This window comes from Esox lucius, chromosome 16 (genome assembly GCF_011004845.1).
Source record: "Esox lucius isolate fEsoLuc1 chromosome 16, fEsoLuc1.pri, whole genome shotgun sequence".
Taxonomy (NCBI): Eukaryota; Metazoa; Chordata; class Actinopteri; order Esociformes; family Esocidae; genus Esox; species Esox lucius.
This window is the reverse complement of record NC_047584.1, coordinates 27,517,150-27,542,285: the sequence shown is the minus strand read 5'-3', so window position 1 is coordinate 27,542,285 and position 25,136 is coordinate 27,517,150. Positions and strand designations below refer to the sequence as shown.

Genomic DNA, 25,136 nt, shown 5'->3' with positions numbered 1-25,136 from the left:
CACCCCTCCCCGACACACACTCCTCCCTCCCCCAACTCCCTTACCCCTCCCCGACACACACTCCTCCCTCCCCCAACTCCCTTACCCCTCCCCGACACAGACTCCTCCCTCCCCCAACTCCCTTACCCCCCCCCCCCAACACACACCCTCCCTCACCTGCTCACTGCTCCGACCGCTAATGGCCGAACGACTGAGGGTGTGAGACAGAACGACTCACAGGAGTGGGGAGAAGGAGAAGAGAGGAGAAGTGAGGACAAAAAAGAGGAGAAGAGAGGAATGTGCAGGTGGAGGAGAGACAGGAGAGCAGAGAGGAGAGAAGAATAGAGAGGGAGAAAGAGGTGAAGGAGGAAAGAGGAGGAAGGAAAGGAGAACACAGAGAAGGGGGTGGATTACGAGAGACATCCCCCCCTCCCTTCTCCTTATCCTGCCTTCTAATCCCCCCCTCCTTCATCTGCCTCATCTTCCTCTCAATCCCCAGGCCATCGTTGTGTCCAAAGCCCCTCTGCTCCATTCCCTCTCCCCACAGCAGATGTCCAGTTAGCACGGGAACAATACATGGAGAAGAGAAGCAAAGGGAACAGAGATTGTGTGTGTGTGTGTGTGTGTGTCTGGTTGTGCTAGTGAGTGCAAGTCATCAGAATATGCGTGCATCAATCTTTGCCTCCTGTTGAGTTCTCCCTCAGAGCACCTCCCCTGGTTTCCCCTTGATGGTGCACGTGAGAAGAAGCTGCATAATTTGAACCGTTATAAATCAGCTGGACTTAATGATACAGACATCTTTTCATTCTGGAGTCTGTGTGCTGCTATTATCTCTGGCACATCACCTGCCTGTTAAACCTCTCATTACAAACATCTGAAACCCGGCAGGATGGGAAAGCTGCTGCCATCAGTCCCCTTTGCAGAAAGCGCGACGAGCTGGACCCCCGCTGTTACAGGTCTATCTCAGTTTTTCCTCCCTGTTTTTTAATGTCTGCTCAACAAAAAAGCTAAGCAGCCATTTTCAGTGTCCTGTCTTCAAGTCAGCCAGGCTTCACAGCAGGCCAGGGTGTGTTTCGGCATCACTCACGGGTCTGAACAACATCACAGAGAATCCATTTTCTGTGTCTGTTTCTACTGATTTGGCTAAAGCCTTTGACTCCGTTGACCACTGCATCCCAATTAACATGCTCAGCAGGCTTGTCTGAAGACTGTGTCAGGTCTCCACCTCTGGTAGTCTCTACAGGTCTCCACCTCTGGTAGTCTCTACAGGTCTCCACCTCTGGTAGTCTCTACGGGTCTCCACCTCTGGTAGTCTCTACGGGTCTCCACCTCTGGTAGTCTCTACGGGTCACCACCTCTGGTAGTCTCTACGGGTCACCACCTCTGGTAGTCTCTACAGGTCACCACCTCTGGTAGTCTCTACAGGTCACCACCTCTGGTAGTCTCTACAGGTCTCCACCTCTGGTAGTCTCTACAGGTCTCCACCTCTGGTAGTCTCTACAGGTCACCACCTCTGGTAGTCTCTACAGGTCTCCACCTCTGGTAGTCTCTACAGGTCTCCACCTCTGGTAGTCTCTACAGGTCTCCACCTCTGGTAGTCTCTACAGGTCTCCACCTCTGGTAGTCTCTACAGGTCTCCACCTCTGGTAGTCTCTACGGGTCACCACCTCTGGTAGTCTCTACAGGTCTCCACCTCTGGTAGTCTCTACAGGTCTCCACCTCTGGTAGTCTCTACAGGTCTCCACCTCTGGTAGTCTCTACAGGTCTCCACCTCTGGTAGTCTCTACAGGTCTCCACCTCTGGTAGTCTCTACAGGTCTCCACCTCTGGTAGTCTCTACAGGTTCCCCCAGGTTGGATTCTTGGGCCAACCCTGTTCCCTGTCTATATTGTGCCATCCACAAAATAACATAGCCGGGATGACATCAAACATGCCTTCTCTGACCTCTTTCTACTCCTTAATACCCAAAAGAAACCTAAACGTATGCTCTTGATTCTTCACTTACCTCAACCAACCTAACCCCAACCCTCATCGCCCTGAATGGGTCAGAGTTAGACTACATCATGTATTTTGATAATTGGCTTGACTTGCCCCCTTCATTCAATACCCACATCCCCCATATCAATCATATCCCCAATATCAATCATATCCCCAATATCACCAACATCCCCCATATAAATCATATCCCCAATATCACCAACATCCCCCATATAAATCATATCCCCAATATCAATCATATCCCCCATATCAATCATATCCCCCATATCAATCATATCCCCCATATCACCCACAACCCCCATATCAATCATATCCCCCATATCAATCATATCCCCCATATCACCCACAACCCCCATATCAATCACATCCCCTATATCAATCATATCCCTCATACCAATCATATCATCCATATCACCCATATCAATCATATCACCCATATCAGTCATATCACCCATTTCAACCATATCCCCAATATCACCCACATCCCCCATATCAATCACATCCCCCATATCACCCAAATTCCCCATATCATCCATATCAACCATATCCCCAATATCACCCACATCCCCCATATCAATCACATCCCCCATATCACCCATATTCCCCATAACAATCATATCCCCTATAAAAATCATACCCCCATATCACCCATATCCCCCATATCAATCAAATCATCCATATCCCCAATATCAATCATATCCTCCATATCACCCATATCAATCACATCACCCACAACCCCCATATCAATCATATCACCAATATCACACATATCACCCATATCAATAATATCACCTATATGACCCATATAAATCATTTCACCTGCAGTCAGTTAAATCCCCAAATTGGATTTGGTTAACCAATAAGGAATATTTCACATACTCTGACAAACGCCACTATGGTAACCTGGTGTACTGGCTTGCCAATATAAAGCTGCCCAATAAATTAGATGGAATTTCCCAGACTGCAATGCATGTCTCCAGGCCTCCCCCCATGACTGTGACTTCTGCTCTTTGGTTACCGGGCCAATACATGCACAATGCTAGATTTACTGGAACTAAAGAATCGTTTTTTATTTGTTTTATACAAATTAATTTATTTGTATTTATATATACAGTTATACAAATTAAGAGACAGTAGTGGTTTTCCAGAGCTGTATATAAATATTATATATTATTATTAATGCACAGACTTGCATCAACACAGAAATACTGGCACACAGAGTTTCGGCGTTAACATCAAAGGTGTCAGCGCCTATTCATCTAAAGTACTTTTTTGTTTATTTGCAAAGTACATCTTAACTTGTACTTTCAAACACACCCAGAGTTGCAGATTCCCGTTCAGAGTTTTATCTTGGTCATGTTCAAAAGGAACACATAAGAACTTTGTGAAATTACAGCCTATCTCCATCCTTAGGCAGTGGAACAGACTTGGCTACAAAGCACTTTGGGCCCATTTAAAAGATTTAAAACAATGGTTGCCATGCCAACTTAAAGCTACAGTATTTAACGCGTAGCAGCTATAGAACAAGAAAGCCAGCGTTCCCGTCTGGCTACAGCATTAATATCTGAACACATGATCACGGTGGCCCATCATCATTATCAATCATTATATGAATTAAAGACACCCGGCAAGATGGGCTGACACACACACACACACACACACACACACACACACACACACAGCACCGCAGATGAAATATCATAATTTTACTCTGCAAATAATGATAATTAATAGACAAACACAATTAACATTCAATTACACATTTTCCAATGAATTCAAGAAATTACAACCTACTCTCTACCAGGATAAATGTCTGGTTCCTACCTCAGTTTCTCTACCAGGGTGAATGTCTGGTCTCCCACCATAGCTTATCTACCAGGGTAAAGGTCTGATCTCCTACCTCAGCTTCTCTATCAGGGTAAATGTCTGATCTTCTACCTCAGCTTCTCTACCATAGTAAATGTCTGATCTCCTACCTCAGCTTCTCTACCAGGGTAAATGTCTGATCTCCTACCTCAGCTTATCTACCAGGGTAAAGGTCTGATCTCCTACCTCAGCTTATCTACCAGGGTAAAGGTCTGATCTCCTACCTCAGCTTCTCTACCAGGGTAAATGTCTGATCTCCTACCTCAGCTTCTCTACCAGGGTAAAGGTCTGATCACCTACCTCAGCTTATCTACCAGGGTAAAGGTCTGATCTCCTACCTCAGCTTATCTACCAGGGTAAAGGTCTGATCTCCTACCTCAGCTTCTCTACTAGGGAAAATGTCTGGTCTCCTACCTCAGCTTCTCTACCAGAGTAAATGTCTGGTCTCCTACCTCAGCTTCTCTACCAGAGTAAATGTCTGGTCTCCTACCTCAGCTTCTCTACCAGAGTAAATGTCTGGTCTCCTACCTCAGCTTCTCTACCAGAGTAAATGTCTGGTCTCCTACCTCAGCTTCTCTACCTGGGTAAATGTCTGATCTCCTACCTCAGCTTCTCTACCAGGGTAAATGTCTGGTCTCCTACCTCAGCTTCTAGATGAGGATAAACGGATGGTCTTTTACCTCTTCGGCGTGTCTTCCTCTTTCCCGACAGGTTCAGGTCGTTCCCCAAGGGGCGGACTGGTGCCATGTGGCCCGTTCCCATGGCATCGCTGCCGGTCACTCTCTCGGGCGATGTCCGAGGCATTCTGGATGACCAGGTTGTCATAGGTGTGTAGCCCCTGGTCTTCCGCCCCCTGGAGGAACCTCTGGACACTGCAGTCGTTTGTCTGCTGGGAGATCAGTCTACGACTCACACGCCGTCTTGCCAGCCAACCACGAAGCACTAGGCGACAGCAGGGGACACAAAGGTTAACATACACACACACAAACAGACATACACACACACACCAACAGACATACACACACACAAACAGACATACACACCCAAAAAAAACACTGGTACCACAGATGCACACATTTTCTTCAATATACAGCTCCGGAAAAAAACAAGAGACCCACTGCACCTTTTCCTTTCCTTTCCAAAAAGGTTTTGAGTGAGGAACAGAAGCGTGCAGTGGTCTCTTAAAATTAAGAGACCACTGCATGCTTCTCAAAATTAAGAGACCACTGCATGCTTCTCAAAATTAAGAGACCACTGCATGCTTCTGTTCCCCACTCAAAATCTTCCTTTTTGACTTTTTTGGAAAGGAAAAGGTGCACTGGTCTCTTAATTCTTTCCGGAGCTGTTTCTTTAAGTCATTTAGCAGAGTACGTTCTGTGCTACCTTTCTGGCAGGTGATGATCTTCCTTTGCAGCTGGTGGCAACGGTCATTCAGCTGGTCTGCCTGCCAGTACCTCAGAAACACCTTACTGCTGCCCATCTGAGGCAGGGGGAGGGAGGGAGGGAGGGAGACAGGGAGGGGGAGACAGTGGGTTGAAAATACGTCTGAAGGTTCACTGAGTTTGTTGTAGTTATCCGTGTCCCTGTACCCTCGTCTCTCCGAGGCTTCCTCAGAGCTACTACTCCATCCTATCGGTGGGGGTGTGTGAGTGAACGCAGATGTCAGCCTGTTCTGGCTCAGGGAAATACAACCGGTGGCCTAGTGTGCTCCAGTGGTCTAAGGCCGTGTTGCCCAATCCTGGCCCTCCTGACCCAAAGTGGGGTGGACGTTTTTGGTTCTGCCGCACCTGATCCAAGTGAAAGACTCAAGTGTTTAAGTGGTAGGGTAACGTATAAAACAGGGGTGTGAGTGCTAGGGCAAAAACAAAAACGTGCACCCCTTTGGGTCCCCAGGACCAGGATTGGGAAACACAGGTCTAAGTCTCTGTAGCAGGTGCACATATACTGCTGGAGCATGGCCTGCACTCTGGACTGCTGTTATATTAGCTCAGCTTCTTTTTCACCTTCTCTAGCAATAAAAGCATACTTTGCCCCAAAGAAAAATAAAACTGAAAAATACATTTCTTGAATGTCTCTGAGACGGGTGTGGGAGGGGCGTATGGCGGGGTGGGGGTTGAGAGATGTGAGGGTCTCCACGAATAGCCTGGGACAGGTGCACAGGTCAGGGGGCCAACACGCTCCCACACAGCCAGACACATTCATTCATATAAACATCACTCTTCTGAAATGTCTGTGTGGCCCCAGGCCGTGTGTGTATGTGTGTGTGTGTGTTTCCGGGAGGTAGAAAGTGTCCGGGAGCCATTGTGAGAAAGTGTGTGCGTGTGTGAGCTGGGAGCTGCTGTGACCCCCATAGGTCACACACTCAGACACAACAGCAAGAGCGGTCTGGGAGAAATGAAGGGGGAGGGGTCAGGGGCTGCTCCGGGCCGCAGTGTGGTGTGTGTGTGTGTGTGTGTGTGCTGTGTGTGTCTTGAGGCCAGAGGGTTTATATTTGGAGATGTATCCATAAGCGTCCTTGCATACTGAGAGCCTGAAAACATTTGAAGTACTTTATGTGTTGTACATTTGATTCGGGGGTTCACATTTGATAGTGCTTTCTTTGTTTGTGTGTGTGTGGGAGGGGTGGGGGGTTGTGAAGTGAAGGGGGGCCGATTCAGGGACAACTGTGTAATAGGAGGAGAAGGGATTTAAAAGCATATGTTTCGTTCCACAAATGATTTCTTCCTGCATCTGTTGATTTTGAGCCGAGGGGAGAGACGCCCACGACATACCTGCCATCCTTGAAGCTTGCACCGCCGCAGAACAAAGCGACACTTCTCCTCGGAGGACAGCTTCGTCTTGTCAGCCACGGTGGTGTCCACCAGGTCTCTGTACCTGACACACACACACAGGAAGTCCATCAGAACCTTTCACACTGGACAAACACACCCAGTACATCAAACGGGGAAGGGTGTCAGTGTGACAACGCAGGTGTGTTCTGGAGGATTAGACCAGGGTGTGTTCATAATCCCATTGTTGGGAAGGATAAGACTGATCCTGGACCTGTGGTTAAAAATAAACCCAACTGGTGGACTCTGAGCCCCGGAGCCATTCACAGAAACCATATAGCTCCGCTTGGGCCTATCACATGACCCGGCCATTCAGATGCAAGAGGGGTTGTAGGTCAATGGGGGTCAAAAGGCAGGCCAGCCATGCAGCATCTGTTCCTATTGGTGTTGCCAGGGGCAACTGCTGCTGCGGTCAGTGGGATCAGTGGGAAGGGTTGTTTTGGTCAGATCCATTGTGTGTGCCGGAGACCCCACCTTAGATTTTTTTTGTGTTTGGTTGGTGAGAACGCTGGGGTAAGCGATGTCCGGAAGACTTTAACGTCACAAAAACCTGATATCAACATTGGCTTGACTGACATGGGGACATTGAATGGGACCAGTCTGTGGCTGGAATAATTTACGTTGTTGGAAAACCCGGTCATTCAGGTACTTCAGTTTGGGTCTGGGAAAACAGCAGAAAGGCTATACAGTCGGACCCATCTGACACCGGTCTCTAGTCAGATGTGTCTCTTCTACCCTAAACTTATCGGGATTATGGAAGGTCAGCTCAGCTGATCCTAGATCTGTGGTTAAGGTCTCCGTGGATCACACCGTCCAGGTGGACTACTCATTAGCGTAGCCATGAAGTCTAGCCATGAGGTCTAGAGAAAAGATCAGTCAGCATCCAGTTACAGTCCTCAGTTACCAACGCTTTTCTGCGATGTGAACTCTGGAGATATTGGCTCAAACACAGCACCCCCCCAGCCCCCCAGCCCCCCATCCTCTCAATTCGGCCCTCCCTCTAAGTTCTGCCCCCATCCCTTTCAATCTGCCCCCACCTCCCGCCCAACCCCGCTTCTGATATGTAACCCTGAGTGCCCAGACAGGCTGTCCCTGTGTGATGATGTCACAGAGCGTCCCTGTTAAATGAGGCAAAGCTAATGAGCAGATGGTCCGAGATATAAACCACTTGTGTCACGTCGGTGCGCACGCTCGTGTGTGTGTGTGTGTTGGAGTGTGTGTGTTAGAGTGTAAGCGGCACAAGACAGTGGTGTTTTGCTGTGCCTGTGTGTTAGCGAGAGCACAATTGGGACCGTGTGTTTTAGTCTGGAGAAGTCCCGTCCAAGCAAACCTGCTGTGTACACATCTGCACTGCCTGTGTCTGTCTGCCTGTGTCTGTCTGTCAGTGTTTTTGAGATGTGTCGGACTCAGAAGGTCCTGTTTGAACTCTCCCTAACCTTGTCTTTTCATGCTAATGCCCAGGCCCACCGCCTGGGCTACGGTGTCCCACAGGGCCCATAAAACACGAAGTAACTCCGTAAACACATGACCTCTGCTGCATGGATATGAAATCTATCGATGGTCTCCCGATTTTACTGGACCCAAGGGGGCCATTTTGTATCCAGTCAACGGGATAAAGCCTTTGGTAAGAGCTTGAACAGGGGACTGAAGGAGGGCCCCAAATCACTGAGCATCACCATGATAATGGAGACAGGATGGTGATGCCTGAACTCACTCTCTTTCTGAAGCCCTTTTGGCTCATCATGTTCATCACAGGACACTTTCCATGAAAACAGCTTACTGGCTTTTCTTAACCCAGGCTTTTATACACAACAAGTTAAGCGTGACTTGAATGATATTGATTACCAGGCTTTCCTTAATCGAGGCTTTTATCCACAGTGAGTTAAGCTAGACTTGAATTAAACTTTTTACCAGGCTTTACTTAGCCCAGGCTTTTACTGACAGTGAGTTAAGCCAGGTTTGAATGATATTAGTTACCCGGCTTTGATTAGCCTAGGCTTTTACCCACAGTGAGTTAAGATGAACTAAAATTATAATGTTTAACAGGCTTTGATTAGCCCAGGCTTTTATCCATAGTGAGTTTCACAGGACATGAATGATACCGTTACCTGGCTTTATGAATAGGGCTTTATAAAAATGTATTTATAAAGCCCTTTTTACATCAGCAGTTTTCACTACATGCTTTTATAAAACACCCAGCCTGAAACCCCAAGGAGCAAGCAACAAGCTTGGCTAGGCAAACTCCCTAAAAGGGTTGAAACTTAGGAAGAAACCTAGAGAGGGACCAGGCTCTGAGGGAGCCTGGTCCCACAAATTGTAACAATTAATAAATGCATGTGGGCTGTGTCCAGAGTCTGTAAAACATAATCCAAGTCAGAAACATGAACAAGATGGACAAGGACAGGGACCATCAAGGGGGGGGAATGGTCAGCGGAGGGGCAGCCGGAATCGTCAGGTATTGTAAGCAACTTGATCTGCAACTTTACCAGGACTTTGGACAGGGACAGCTTTGAGTCATTCAGGTCTGGTAGTCCTGAGGTGTGGGCCAAGGTCTCATGTCTTCCTGAGTTTAAATGGAGCAGGACACAAGGGATATTTAGAAAAGGGGCCCCACGGCCAGGAAGTCCCACCACCCAACCATCCACAGTGAGTTAAGCCTGACTTGAATGACAGTCACAAATTATGCAGAAGAGCCATTCGCACTTCATTCTGTCTGTGGCTTCAACCAGAAAACCTTAAAAGAAACACAGTCTGACCACAGTAAATCTCAGAATATCCATTTGACTTCCACAGTCCAACAGCGGCTAAAGCTGGCAACAGTTTTTTTTGTTACCGTTTTGAATGTTGTTGACTACTAGCAGTCGTTGCTATTGGACACAATCGGTGAGACCGAGAGAAGAACAAACACCCAGGAAAGGGGCGGGTTTACACAAGTGCAAAGTTCAAGTGGAATATAAACCAGGCTACAAAACGCATACTGTATCATAAACGGCAAATAAAAGCAACAATAAAATAGATTTAGCCATAAGTCACTGCAGCTGAGCAGGTCACACTAATGCAATTGGCCTCTGGCGGTCACTATGACTTAGTGGAACAACCTGCATGGCTACAGGAGAGGAATGTGTGTGAGTGTGTGTGTGTGTATCCATGCATGTGTGTGTGTGTGTGTGTGTGCATGACGGCCAGTTGGCCTCAAGATCTAGGATTGATTAATAAGCCTGTCATCTTGATTAGTCAAGGTCCAGGGCCTTAAAGAAAGGAACAGAGAGATGGAGCAGAAGAGAGATAACAAGACGAAAAAAGAAAACTGAGAGAGGAGGAGCAATGAGAGAACAACACTGATAGAGAAAGAGTGAGATGAGAGAGAGAGAGAGAGAGAGGCAAAGCAAGGGGAAGAATGAGAGCGATCTCTGAAGTCTGCATTGTCATACACCCCCACACTGGACCTTGGTCCCTCCCTCAGCCCATGGCTGTACCCATTCATTCATTTAAAACGTCTGTCTGTGGGAAGAGAGAGATGAATGGCATCAGGCCGGATGAATGGAGTCTTTGTGACAGGCAGACTTCTCTTTCAACATTTAAGTAAACATGGTCTCAGAGAATCAACACACACGTGCGCACAAACAAAGAGAAAAACATGCATGACAGCATGCACATACAAACACACACATTCACAAATGTACACACACACACACACACACACACACACACACACACACAGACAATTTCTGAATGATACAGAGTTTGGTTGTGTCTGTGGGTTTTTCGGGGCTGTATGTCTCAGCCAGCCAGTAAAAAACACACGATCACAAAAGACAGTAAACAGCAGGAAGACAAAGAGAAGGCATTCTGGAGGCGAGGCCACTTGTTTTGTTTGGTATAGAGCAGGGGAGGGAACATGTTTTGGCTCGGGGGCCACATCAGGATTTTGAAATTAAATGGATGGCCACATTTGTTTTGTAATTTGTTAATCATCAATGATTTGCAGGCCAGAAAAAGGCAACGATTATAACGCTTGTACAGTACTGATGGTAGTAACATAACATACTGATAATAACATACTGATGATAATGACGTAACATACTGATGATGGGAACATACTGATGGTAATAACCTACTGATGATAATAACAAACTGATGATAACATAATGATGGGAATAACACACTGATGATAAAAAACATACTGATGATAATAACATACTAATGAAAAAAACCTATTGATGATAATAACATACTGATGATAATACCATACTGATGGTAATAACCTACTGATGGTAATAACCTACTGATGATAATACCATACTGATGATAATACCATACTGATGATAATACCATACTGATGATAATACCATACTGATGAGAATACCATACTGATGGTAATAACCTACTGATGGTAATAACTTACTGATGATAATACCATACTGATGATAATACCATACTGATGGTAATAACCTACTGATGATAATACCATACTGATGATAATACCATACTGATGATAATACCATACTGATGATAACCTACTGATGAGAATACCATACTGATGGTAATAACCTACTGATGGTAATAACTTACTGATGGTAATAACTTACTGATGATATTACCATACTGATGATAATACCATACTGATGGTAATAACCTACTGATGAGAATACCATACTGATGGTAATAACCTACTGATGGTAATAACTTACTGATGATATTACCATACTGATGGTAATAACTTACTGATGGTAATAACTTACTGATGATAATAGCATACTGATGGTAATAATGTACTGATGATAATACCATACTGATGGTAATAACCAACTGATGGTAATAACCTACTGATGGTAATAACATAATGATGATAATACCATACTGATGGTAATAACCTACTGATGGTAATAACAATGATGGGAATAACATATTGATGATAAAAACCTACTGATAGTAATAACCTACTGATGGTAATAACCTACTGATGGTAATAACCTACTGATGGTAATAACCTACTGATGGTAATACCATACTGATGATAATAACATACTGATGATAAAAACCTACTGATGATAATAACATTCTAACGGCAATAATATTCACGTTGATAAACTCTACAAGTCATGCAAATTGGCCAGGCAAGCCATTAACATCATAACCAGTCTGACCAACCACCAGCAACCACAACAACACACACACACACACACACACACACACACAAACACACACACACACACACACACACACACACTCAATGAATTATTCCATTAACGCTCTGCCAATAGTAGATTAGACTCCAGAATGGAGCTCCATTTTAGCAACTCTGGGGTTAGAGTGGAAAAGGACTGCACACAGACCTATTGTCTTCCATCCATATCCATCCCCTTCTCTTCTCCCTCAATCACTCCCCTTAACCAGCCTATTACTGCCTCCGTTCTGTTGTCCGTCACCCTCAGAGTGACTGAAATGTTTAAATCTATTAGCGTCATGTCGTTTGGAACATTAATGAGTCAACAATAAGACACTTGGTTGAAGGTAATAATGTACTTAGTTAATTGCCCAGTAGTCACTAGCTAATTAGCATTCCTCTGACATAGTTTTTTTAAGAGGGAAGCCAATCAACAAAGACTTTAACATTTTACCAACACACAATAGGAGGGTTGTGTGTGTGTGTGTTTGATATCAAACATGTTTGGGAAGGAATTGTGTCACACACACCCCCCCCCCCCCCCCACCCGGCAGGACGTAACACAGCAATACCATTATTCTCAGAGACAGAGAGAGATAGAAAGAGGGAGAGGAAAATATTAAGGACGGAGGAATAAAGAGAGAGAAAAAGAGGTGGAGAGAATGCGAGATTGGAAGAGAGAGAGACAAAAAGAAAGAGAGATGAAAGGAGCTAGACCCTATGTTCCATCTAAGAAGCATATTAAAAACCAACATGCATAGAAGCAGCAAGAACATGCAGTGAAGCCTGAGAGGGAAGGTGTGATGAAGAGGAGGGTGGCATTATCAGTACAAGTAGAAAAAGGGAATGTGAAAAGAAAGTGTAAAATAATGATGAAGTTTAGTGGAGGACACTATGAACCTCTTTAAAAGTTACTCTGACATGTTCCAGACACACAGGCGTGTGGGTGGGTGTGTGCGTGCGTGTGTGTGTGTGTGTGTGTGTGTGTGTGTGTGTGCGTATACATATGAGGGCGTGTTTGTGTGTTGGTGTCTGAGTGGGAGTCAGCCTGACTCACAGGAGATGACTTTATGTGTTCATCAGGTACAGGAGGCTTACACTGATCACACACACACACACTTTCCCATCAAGATATCCTTTATAAGATAGGTGTCACTAAGAGTACTTTGTGCCTGTGCAACATTAAGGGTTACAGTGACCTGTCACAGAGCTATGAGAGAGAGAGACAGAAACAGAGCAAGAGGGAGAACTAATGTTATTTTATTTTATCATTGGCCCAGTTATTTATTCACACATACAGAAACACCCGTTTTTTTGTTCTTCCACAGTAAAGGAAAAAGACAGTGCCATGTGTTTTTTTGTGTGACCCATCAACGGTGAAATGAGTGCTGTATAAAGACCATTAGCAGAGAAAAGACAAGGTGTTTATGACGCTCCCGTCTCAGCCATCACACAGACCCCTACACACAGAGGGCAGAGTGACCCATGACACTCACCGGGCCTGGTCCCATTTCAGACCATTTTCCTAACCCTTCAGTAATCACAGGCCTGGTCCCATTTCGGACCATAGTCAAACTGATATCTTTCCAATCCCCGGTGAGAGGGAATCTAAAGCAAGGGGTCAGAATGGATGGATAGATGCAGTCTAACTGTCTTCATGACTAACACAATGTATTTTTATTACTACGGACCTGGCGAGGAAGCCGTTGAAGGGCAGGCGCACAGGGTAGCCATAGCGGATCATACGGACCATCTCCAGCACCCCGACATGCTTCAGCTGGGAAGACACGTGGAAACTGTCAAAGCTGTCTGCCATGCCGCTACCGTTGGGTCGCACGCACTCCACAAAGTGAGGAGTGCACGCCTGCAGTCTCCCGAGCACCTCCGACAGAGAATTCTGAAAGGAAAAGAGGGGGAGGCGGGAAAAGAGGGGAGGGGAGAGAGAGAGAGAGAGAGAGAGAGAGGTTATTCAACAACAAATGTTCCTTAGTGAGCTCTTAGTAACGGAGTGGAATCAGTTCTTAATTCCTACAGTGTCTTAGGCCCGTCTGAAAGGAATCGGTGACAGGTTCTGTCTATACCTCCAAAGCTCCAGTCCAGAGTGTGCTCATGACTCTGAGGCCTGGACTGAACTGGCTTCACAGTGGTGAGTGTGAGGGGGTATGTGAGCGCATGCTTTGCATGCGTGTGTAATGGTCAGGGTTCCCCTTGATGTGGTCAGGGGTGGCCGAGACAACGAGAGTGAGATCACGTCGCGTGTGTGATGGAGTGGTCTGATTGGCCAGGGTGTGTTGCGTCTGTAGGGACCAGCCACACAAAAAGCCCTTTACTCTGAGTTACGACACGACACACATCAGCGCCACTTCTGTTTTGTAAAACGACTTAATGACGCTACTTTTGACTGTAACTGTGTGTGTGTTGGTTCTGTATGGTGAACCGTGACGTCAGGCACATACAGTATCCCCAAGACGCACATGCATACACACACACACACACACACAGCCCGTTGTTCATTGTTCATTCATACATTCAGAGGGTTTTATGCTTGGGTGGGTACAGCGTAATTCTTCAGCCCACACTCCCTCTCTTCTCTCCTCCTGCTCCTCCCCATTCCTTGTGAGGCCACAGTCGTAGCCTGCAGGCAACACACTGGCCTCATTGAAACCGGCCGGGGTTACTCAGAGCAGCGCTACATCACGCCTAGCGTCAGCGCCGCGTCTTGTTCAGGCGGTGGGGATCAGGTTTGGTTTGGCACAGGCAGAGATCCGTCTAAATGAATTGCGCCGTTTCACATGGTTCCAGGACTGTACAGAATGCCACCGCATTTCACGTTCGGCTTCGGCCGTGACGTGTTTTGCGGAGATGTAGGTCAGGGGTTACATCCAAAATGGTTCCTCTATTCCCTGAAGAGGGAAGTAAACCGCTGGCGACCAGATAAGTCACACGTTCTGTAGGGAATAAGGTGCCATTTGGGATGTATGGAAGCCCATCCTTGTGTTCATCTACAACAGCCAAGGAGGTCTCCCATATTTAAAGTTCCATTACAGATGCAGCATTTTTTACTATGGAGTTAGTCTGAAACTTTGAAACTGACAACAGTTGCAATATGTTCAGAACCGTTGCGTTTTCACTGGAATTGGACACACATTTAATTTTAGTGTCCTTGATGCAAAGTTCTCGGTGAAATACCAGGAGAACATTTAGTCACAGTACTGAGTGTCTCTGCTTGATAACATGAATTAGTGTTGCTGACGTGTTTGCCAGATTCCTCATTAATACTGGCAGTGTTGGCAGTGTCCCGGAATAGTGTCTGTGTTATAGCGAGGGAACACGCTGCACTTTCCATTCCTTGTGAAATCAACAGTCTTTGTACTGTTCGTGGCATTGTCAAGATGCTATTACGGCAAAGGAGGCTCTCGCCCTCTCTCTCTCGTCGGAATGCGGACACTTTTCAGTTGATCTCCCCGGTTCCCAAAGCAGAGTGCCTCCAGGACATATCTGGTAGTCGCTCAACGCGGCAACTCTAAGAGTCAGCGGCTAGAAAATCACTTGGCTGGATGACAAGCTGCAGGGGTCGAGAGCCCTAAACCCCAGTACAAAACAAGCTGTATATGTACAGCAGGACAGCAGGCGGTCTCTACTTGGTCTCTGTGGATCATGTCCCACAGCTCACACCTAACGATTGCTTGTTACAATATCTGGTTAATGATTTCATCTGGGCCAGTGTCTTTGTTTAATGCTATTACCCAATCAATATACACTTCCTCTATTACCAAATACATGTCATTGTGTAAATGATCCTTTCAACACAACAGATAGCCTAGTGCTTAGAGCATCTGACCAGTAATCTGAAGGTTGCTTGGTCAAATCCCTGTTCTCGCCAGGAATACGTTCTGTGCTTGATTTAGATCACTTTGGAACGAGCATCTGTGAAATTAAAAAGAACTCTGAATAGGATCCAAAACACCCTAGAGGGATTTATTAGAAGACTATTCAGTAGTGGGAGAAACAGTTCACACGGTGGTACACTGGGCAAAGACCTCTACAGGTCTGGAGAACGGGCAGGATGAAACGCAATCCCAAACATTCCCACAGCTATCGGTGGCCTTACGTGTTAATATTAGGGACCCCGGCCGGGGAGTTGGCTTGGGTGTTGTTGGTGATTTTGTGCCGTGTCGTGCCGCTGCTTACCCTCAGCTGTGCTGCAACCGTCACCGGACCACACCGCTCCAACCTCTGCAGGAACGACATCAAGCCTTTTTTCTTCAAGAGCTTGGGAGAGTGAAAGAGGAGAACGGGCAACAAAGGGAGAAACGAGAGAGAAAGGAACTGAGACAGGTTTTTTGGACCATTTGTTCTTTAATGAGACGTCTTTATCGCCGGAAGAAATCCCCACCCGACCACCACCCCAAAACACACACACACCCCTCCCCCATAAAGCCTGCATGGTGTGCTACCACAATCCCGGACAGAGACGGAGAGACAGAGGGGAAACCAGGATGAAGAAAGAGGAGCAGAGAGAGAAAACCAAGTGGGATTGTGTTATTAGGGTTTGAATAATGGATATTAACCATAGCAACTGCTTGGCGGTCATGTGGAAACATCACATAACTCATTCCTATGAACACAGCCAAATCACTATACTAATATGATGATTCGCATATGAAGCCAATTTATATTAACAGTCATAACACTAAGATCTATACACAACATAATGTTCCATTCCACATCCTCTATTACAGTATACCCTACCACAATGTACGCAAGCCGCAGTATTGTTTAATACTGGTTTCTTTGGCATTAGAAAGGCCATTAACACTTGACATATGGGATAGTTGGATGTCTCTGGTATAAATGTATGTCATAATATAAAACACTGCACCTCCAACACAAATTGACAAAAAACTAGACCAACAAACTGAACAAGTGAGTTTGCATCAATCCTAGTTCTCAATTTCAAAGGATATCCTCTCTGTCAAAAAATGAAATGCCCATCATGAAGTCATTGGTGTGGGTCATATCTAAATGAATGCTGCAAGAAAACAACCCAAATGCAGCTACGTGGCTGTTATTCTGGATAAAAAAGGTCGACCTGACTGACTGTCAGGAGTTGTTGGTTAGGAAAAAAAAATCATAGATTAAGAATTACCGATTAAGTTTCATCCATAGATGCAAAACTACTAGACTTCACCACTGAATGTTGACCTTGACATGACACTGAGTAGAATTTAGTAGAAACATGAGAAAGTATGAACATCATACTAACTGTCTAACCAAAGTAATCCCAAAACAAAAATATAAGTGACTATGCTAATCCACAAGCTTCTATATTGCTGTGTAGAACTAGAACACAGTCATATTGTGGAATGTGACATGACATTACTGTTCTGGTCTTAGTAAACAATTTGACATGATTTTACTGTTCTGGTCTTAGTAAACAATTTGACATGATTTTACTGTTCTGGTCTTAGTAAACAATTTGACATGATTTTACTGTTCCGGTCTTAGTAAACAATGTGACATGATTTTACTGTTATGGTCTTAGTAAACAATGTGACATGATTTTACTGTTATGGTCTTAGTAAACAATGTGACATGATGTTACTGTTCTGATCTTAGTAAACAATTTGACATGATTTTACTGTTCTGATCTTAGTAAACAATTTGACATGTTACTGTTCTGGTCTTAGTAAACAATTTGACATGATGTTACTGTTCTGCTCTTAGTAAACAATTTGACATGATGTTACTGTTCTGGTCTTAAAAAAACAATTTGACATGATGTTACTGTTCTGGTCTCAGTGAAGAGATATTATGAGTGGTGGCCTGGCCACAGCATATCCTCTATATGTTTAATGAGGACGGTCACTGAGTTTGTTTCAGTCGTCAGCAGTTAATGGAACGCAGAGGCTTTTGTAGTGCAAACACACACAGAAAGACACACATGCACATGCTCACAAAAACACACACACACACACAAAGTTGTGTACTATTAGTTATGGCCCTATAAGATCTGACCTGGATACAGACATAACGGAATGGGAGGACAGGGAAAAAGATCAGCTGCTCAGAAGATGTTTTGAACAACATTATTTAGAGAAACCAATAGTTTGTACTGTTTGGTTTGAGTAGCCTTAAAATGTAATGGGAAAAAGGGATAATGACACTCTCGTGCCACATATTATATGTGTGTGTGTGTGTGTCTAAATGTACTCAGTCAGCTGACAGGACAGGACAAACAAAGCTATTCCCAGAACTCTATATTTAGCAGTCTGGTGGGAAGTGGCCTAATTTGGGAAACTTTTTTTTCCCGAAACACACAACGCCTGCTTTTCTATCGATCCTCCGCTCTTGGCTCCCTCTTTTCCATCGGAAAGCCCTGTGGGCCAGGACACAGCCTGCCTTCATCAGTGGTGATTCCCACCTCTTCTAACAACCAATCAACATGCGGAATGACCAACTTCAATGATCTGAGGGACATATTTTGCCGTACGTCATTTCAATTGATCATGTTGTAAAATACATTAAGCTAACTCATTCAAAAATGTTAGGGAACCATCCCATCAACTACTAGCGTGGGAACGTTTTTATTAACACAACATTCTTTTAACATTGAAGGGAGGCGTGAAAATAACGTGGTTTTGGAGTTACGGCCAAAGACTTCTTAGTATTCGCCACCAGAGATTAGCATGCGATCACAGATAACGTTGCACTTCCAACAGTATGGGGTGAATTCCGCAACAACACGGCGGGGCGTTAGACGTGCGTCTTGTGACGGGAAAAAACGATTCTCTACGATAGGTAAGCTAAAGGGTTGACGTAGCCACTGGTGAGGTGGGCCTGATGTGTCTAGTTCTCCTGGAGCGAAGGGGGGCTGAGGGAACCTGATGTGACCTGGCCCTCCGTGCTACACAGGTCAAGCCACCAAAAACCCATACCTTAGTCAGGTCCAGGCAACCCCGGGGCTGGTGACCTGTGGGGAGGAGCGTGCAGGGTGAAGACATCCGGCGAAGGAGCAGGGCTGCTTTAGGACCTCTAAGAACCAGCTTGGACTGGACCGGCGCCAAGGACCCGGTGTGGGTCAGCTTGGATTGGAACAACTTCTGTACCAGCACGCTGTCACTGGCTGCCCAGGGCAATCACAACACAAGAAGGGAGGGAGGGAGGGAGGAGAACGAAAAGGAAGGGGGAGAGGGAGGGGGCAGAAGGGAAGGGAACCAATAACAGTTCAACCATCTCCATAAGACAGTGGGCTGAGCACGATGCCACAAGGCACGTGGAGAAGACAAGGATATCTTTGAGAGAGGCATGTGTGTGTGGGAAGCGGAGTGTGTGCGTGTGTGTGGGAAGCGGAGTGTGTGTGTGTGTATGTGTGTGTTTGGGGGGCCACTGCAACAAAGACATAGAGACAAACAAAAACCAAAAGAAACAAAGAAAAAGAGAGTACGACGGAGACAAAGAAAGAAAAAGACAGAGACGGAAAGAGAGAAATCTTGAAAGGAAAAACCTGTTTCCTAGACAGAAGCCAATAGACTCCGCTGGTAATTATCTTTTAATTTATGTAATAATCTTTCCTCCCACCACCACATCACTACTGGGGCCCACAGAAGAACTCTACGTCCAACCTGAACCCGCTTCAGTCTGAACTGACCTTTACCTTTAGCATATAAATGAAATGGATTGGAATGAGGGGCTGAGATTTCATAATTAGCATTTAATTAGCTGGTTATACAAAAGGTCTTTTGAGGCACTAGGCTAGCTGGACCTGGTAATACACAAGACATGCCGAGATGCTACATCACCTGGTCCTGGTTAGAACACAAGGACTGTAGAGATGCTAGGTGATCTGGTCAAGGTTGTAACACAAAGCCTAAAGAAATGTTAAGCTAGCTGGTCGTGGGTCTGACACAAGGACTGTAAGAGGCTAAGCTAGCTGGTCGTGGCTTTAACACACGGACTGTAGAGATGCTATGCTAGATGGTCATGGCTCTAACACAATTAGTGCCAATTAGTGTTTTGTTTATGTATGAGTGTTGTGTGTGTGTGTGTGTGTTCACAGATACATACATTTCAGAACAAGCAGCAGGTTCTGGGGAAGGGAGTCTTTATTCTTTACCAGGCATCCAGTTAGGTCATAGGCCATCTACCAATCAGAAAACACATGAAAATCAAGTTAAAGGTCAACCAATTATATGTCAGATGCACTAAAACATACAGTAGATATGTATGGTATGTGTGTGTATTTGTGGGTTGTAGAATGTGTGTGTGTCTCATGGATTTTATTTAGGTTTCTGACCTTACTACTATATTTGGGGGACAGAAACATCCATACATTTCCTGTTCCCATTTTTCTTTTTCTTTTTCTTCTTGTTTTAAGTGTTAGGTTTAGGGCAGATGTTTGTAACTATGGTTATGGGTTTTATGGGTTTAATTCAGGAGTTAGTGTATGGTTAGCTTTAAACGTTAAAGGTTATAGAAGTTCAGATTAGGTTAACTGTAAGGGTTAGGTCTGGGGTTAGGATTAGTTAAGGGCAATCAATGATGGGGTCCCAATTTAAGCTAAGTAAACATTGTTTTAGTGTGTGTGTGTGTGTGGGTTTAAAAGCCCACCTGTCCTGCATAATGCTTCACAGTGAAGGCGGGACCCTGATCTTTGGGTGGGGGGTTGCCATTTCCGTCCTTGGTTGTCAGGGATATGCCATGAGTGGGTGTGTTGTCGAGGTGTGTCTGCAGTCTCTTGTAGAGAGTCTGTTCTGTACGCCTCAGTGACTGACTCTCCTCATCCACCACAGACAGCAAACCTAGAGGCTTCTGGGAAGGCAGAGGGCAAAGGTTACATGTATAGATGTAGGGTGCATGGACCACACAGAAAATCACACAGTCAGATATTTATCAGCCTCCAAATGTTTAGGTCAGGACTTGAGGTAGTATAAAGTAGTCCTGGATCTCTGGTCAAGAGGAAATTGGTCCCTCAAAATCTATATCACACATGATGATGTATTTAAAAGGGTAATCTCAGGTCATGAACTGGTGTTGGGATGCTTTAGGGACCACGGTCTCCAAAACATTACCTGGAAGAAGAAGTCTAGAACAGCTGTCTGGTTGCCGGGCGACCAGAGTGTCTCCATGGCGACAGCCTCCTGTAGACACTCAGCCTGCTCCTTCTGGAATAGCACCTCTGAGACGTACTGTCTCACACGCTCGTTGGTCATGTTCACACACAGCTGGAACACACACACACACGCGCACGTTAAAAACACAAGTAAATAGGGGCTTTGTTAAACTGACTGAATTGGAAGTGGAAAGGATCCCTGAAGTTACATCATGAGAAATCCTGAGAGATGAAAACCCAGACATTGTGCATACAAATACAGGTGTCTGATGACACTCCACAACAATACGGACCGCATGATCTCATCCTGACCCAACGTTCACTCAGCATTCAACCACATGCAGACTGGACATCGCCTTGTCCAATAGGCAGCTCCGCCTGGGAGGATGTTATGGGCGGCTGGGGGGTAATGTATGTCACAGTGATGTATACGACAAGCATATGGAGCAAGGAGCAGTGAACCAATCCCATTTCAAAGCCCAGCTTGGCCCCATGGCTATAATACACAACACGGAAGACTGCTGGACTTAACTGAACCCAAAATGAACTAATGGCTCCGGATGACTACAGCCGGATGGAAGCGCGTGTTTGAGCGTGTTTTCTTACGTGAGCATGTTCTTCTTAAGCCTCGAGACGTACAGGATGCCGCGATGATGTGCAAAAATCGATGCACAGTAAAACACTACATTTACACATTTTTCATTGAATAAAGTCTACGGTCCAGTCTTCCATGAACGTATGCATCCGCCAGTCAGGCCAGCCAACCAAACAGCCAGCAAACCAGTCAGTCAGCCGTTTGGTCACAGCAGGTCTTGACGTCTTGTAAAGCGTGAGAGCATTAAGGAAACACTGACTGGGAAATTCATTTCTCACAAACAAACTTTAATTAACAAACCCCGGATGTATTAAGAGCCCCCGATCACTGTATGTGTTGTGTGTTTCGGAGATGTCTTCGTTAAAAAACCTGGTCTCCTTTAACATGAACCAAACAAAGGGGGGGGACAGGTGGGGGTGGAGGAGGAGAATGGAGGAGGACAGTGAAGGCGAAGGGGCAGGCGGAGGAATTGGGAAACAGATATTGTAAATCCTGCCTGCGTCAGAAGCTAAATACCCAATAACTAACTGTCTTTCTCCTCTCCCATCTCTATCTTCTCATCCATTTGGCCCATCTCTCCACTCCCCCCATCTCCATGTGTCTCTCAGATGCCCTTGAAAGGTTAGGACAGTGAATCTCCCTCTTCCTCTCGGATTAGAGAACATCCTGAAGAAGAGAATAGCAATTGGTATCCAAAACGCACACCAACACACACACACAAAACATCAGTGGTTCTGAAGTAGATCAAGATTTGAAGCTTCAAGTTCCTTTGCAACCACATCACCAAAACTAACATGGTCCACACATGTGAAGAAGGCGAGACAGTGCTTCCTCCATCTCTGGAGGATGTACAGATTAGGCACGGGCCCCTAGATCTTCCGTGATTCTCCAGCTGTGGGAGCAGGTCAAATGGTTGGAAGCAGCTCATCTGACCACTGAACTGAGTGCTGCTTTCAGCTCAGTACATCAGGGCACTACATTCATGTCATCCACACTGCACAGGACTGTCTTGCCTAAAAGGTCAACAGCATTGGACATGACACACTGGACATGACACACTGGACATGACACACTGGACATGACACACTGGACATGACACATTGCCGGGATATTTCAGCCAAAACAAATTAGACAAATAAATATAATTTGGGAATTGTGTTGATTAATTTGCCTGAATAATTAATGAAGTACAATATATGACATAGTGAATCTTAAGAACACTCGCTTTCATTACTGCCACATTATTTAATCTAGCAACATTTTTCATTTCATACAGGCTGTTTGTCACCTTTATCAAGCGTGCCAATCATTCTGGAAATTACTCTCCGTTCGTTACAACCTTTAACATTAATCTTTCAAATCTTCTTTATAACCTGTAACATTATTATACAACCTTATAACCTGTAGCATTTGATTTGACTGATGTGAGGGGTCCAAAGGGGAGTGTGGGTAGGCACTGCTTTTCTTGAACACCTCCAATGCTCTGATTTACAACAAACGCACACACGCAAACAGACACACACCCACACACACGCACGCACGCAGACACACCTTTACTTAACATAAAACTCATTGCTGCTAATCCTGGCCCTAAAGCTCTAAACTCTGATCTCTGGGAGGGATAAGTGCAGACTTCCATAGGACTACTGTACAGTCGGGTCCAGCAACTAGGCTGTACTCATGAATGGCAACCGGGACAAATAACTGAAAAAAAAAGACACTGCTAGTGACATTATTTTGTTCATTACCCCACACGCATACACACATACACACGGATTTTCACACACACACACACACACACACACACACTGGGGCCATTTGTTATCGGCTTAATCCAGGAGCGCCATAGAGACGGGCATTGTGTCCGCTGTGGAGTTCAGCTGAGGACAGGATGTCATCCGAGGACAGAATAACAACACATTACGGCCAGGACACAATCACTTCACTGTCGCTGCCATCAAGGTCTTATTATATTCTATTTAGAACACACTTTTATTCTAAAGCAGTTTAAGCCACTCACAGACAGTGCTGTCGGGTGGCTCATTCATTTTCACAGTAGAAAAGTCTCCATATAGAACACAACAGCAGGAACAGAATGTGTTGTACTCGGCAGGGAAAGCCACAATATATCTTCAAAACCAGGTAGATATCCTTAGCCTAAAGCATGACTTTGAAGAATAAGTCACAATTTAAACCACTAGGAGACAGTTTTAAGTGCATAAATCCAAAAAACTTTCACGTCGTCTTCAAATAAGTTCTTGGTCACCACCTCTAGTTGGCAAACTAGCTTTTGCAATACCACAGAAACAAAGCGTGGAAATGTAATATTTGTTATAACAGAATAGTTACACTCATCTATGCGGCTCATACTTGTATTTTCAATTTTCTAGTTGTTTTTCCAACATATGCCAACCCACAAAGGTCATGGATCATGCACGACACAAGTATCCTGTGTTCAGATGACTGAAGCAGCAACAATTCAGAAGTAGTGTTACATTGTGCACAGTTACCTCAGTAACAGTCGTCATTTGATAATGGATTTAATAGCGTTTGAGACCATCGAGTCACAGTGCTTATGAGATCCGCATGGACCAATCAGTCTGATAGATTGTTGGAGCACTTAAACATGACGAGTGAAGGCTCGTGAAATATGTCAGGGTCAGAGTTCATAATGTGCCAGTGTTTTTTGAAAATCGACGTGATGAAATGGGATTTCTGAGAAATTTTTGTAGCGAATGTAAGATTTATTTTGTTTCTTTTTACTTTCTTTCAGTAACTCAGTGTACAGTTTTTTTTTGTCACACAGAGTTTCTATCCAAGAACCTGGATAACCATGCTGAATCCTTGAATCACGCCTCGGTATTCGACAAGAAATCATTGGTGGAATGACAAACCCATCCCTTTCTGTAAAATGCACTTTTTGGAAGCCCTGTTTTTCACAGAGTCTGATGCAAACCGTCTGCTAGCAGTATTTTGTCCGTTTCATGTGACGGACAATGTGCCATCGTTTTTATACGTCAACCCGCGTATTCCAAAATGGACACCGTCATTGCTATATTCAACCATGAACGTAAGGCTCAGGTCCAAAGTGTTCAACAAAGTAACACATTCCAACTATTCATCAGGACTGGCAACAAAACACAAAAGATGTCATCTACATAACAAAAAACATCTTAAGGTCTTTGATTGGCAAGGGTTAATCTTAGGACTGAATACATAATGGCTTTTCAACATAACCAACAAACGGATTTTCACAGTTCAGTGCGAATATAAATCCCACAGCCGTGTGTTATACTTGAAAGTAATAGTCATTGTTGGAGCAGAGACAGTTGTATTTAAAGACATGTGAAGCTAGATCAACAATGCATTGGTTGAGCGGCAGATTCACGACTCTGTGCACAAGTGTAAAGCTGAAATGCCACCTTAATGGGACAAGTTGGCACATGGGCAAGTCATGTCCAAAGTGAACAATAAAGCATTGTCTGGGAAATCGGTCAAATCAAATATGTTTTTAATGAAGTCAGTAAAATCCATAATGTAAGCTTGTAATGCCTTTACATGAGCTGTAATAAAAAGTCTTACAAAGGAGATA

The 25,136-nt window shown here is 44.9% G+C and overlaps 1 protein-coding gene across 1 annotated transcript in view; it reads right to left on the bottom strand.

Moving 5' to 3' along the window:
• The window catches only part of myo16 (myosin XVI), a 112,300-nt gene that overhangs the window by 24,121 nt on the left and 63,043 nt on the right, over positions 1–25,136 (bottom strand). Inside the window, exons 22-30 of the mRNA XM_034286762.1 lie at positions 20,909–21,061; positions 20,448–20,648; positions 19,905–19,980; positions 18,776–18,963; positions 16,029–16,109; positions 13,529–13,734; positions 6,614–6,716; positions 5,226–5,322; positions 4,523–4,784 (exon numbers count right to left, since the gene is read on the bottom strand). Coding sequence (XP_034142653.1) covers positions 4,523–4,784; positions 5,226–5,322; positions 6,614–6,716; positions 13,529–13,734; positions 16,029–16,109; positions 18,776–18,963; positions 19,905–19,980; positions 20,448–20,648; positions 20,909–21,061 — 1,367 coding nt within the window. The remainder of the gene's footprint in view (positions 1–4,522; positions 4,785–5,225; positions 5,323–6,613; positions 6,717–13,528; positions 13,735–16,028; positions 16,110–18,775; positions 18,964–19,904; positions 19,981–20,447; positions 20,649–20,908; positions 21,062–25,136) is intronic.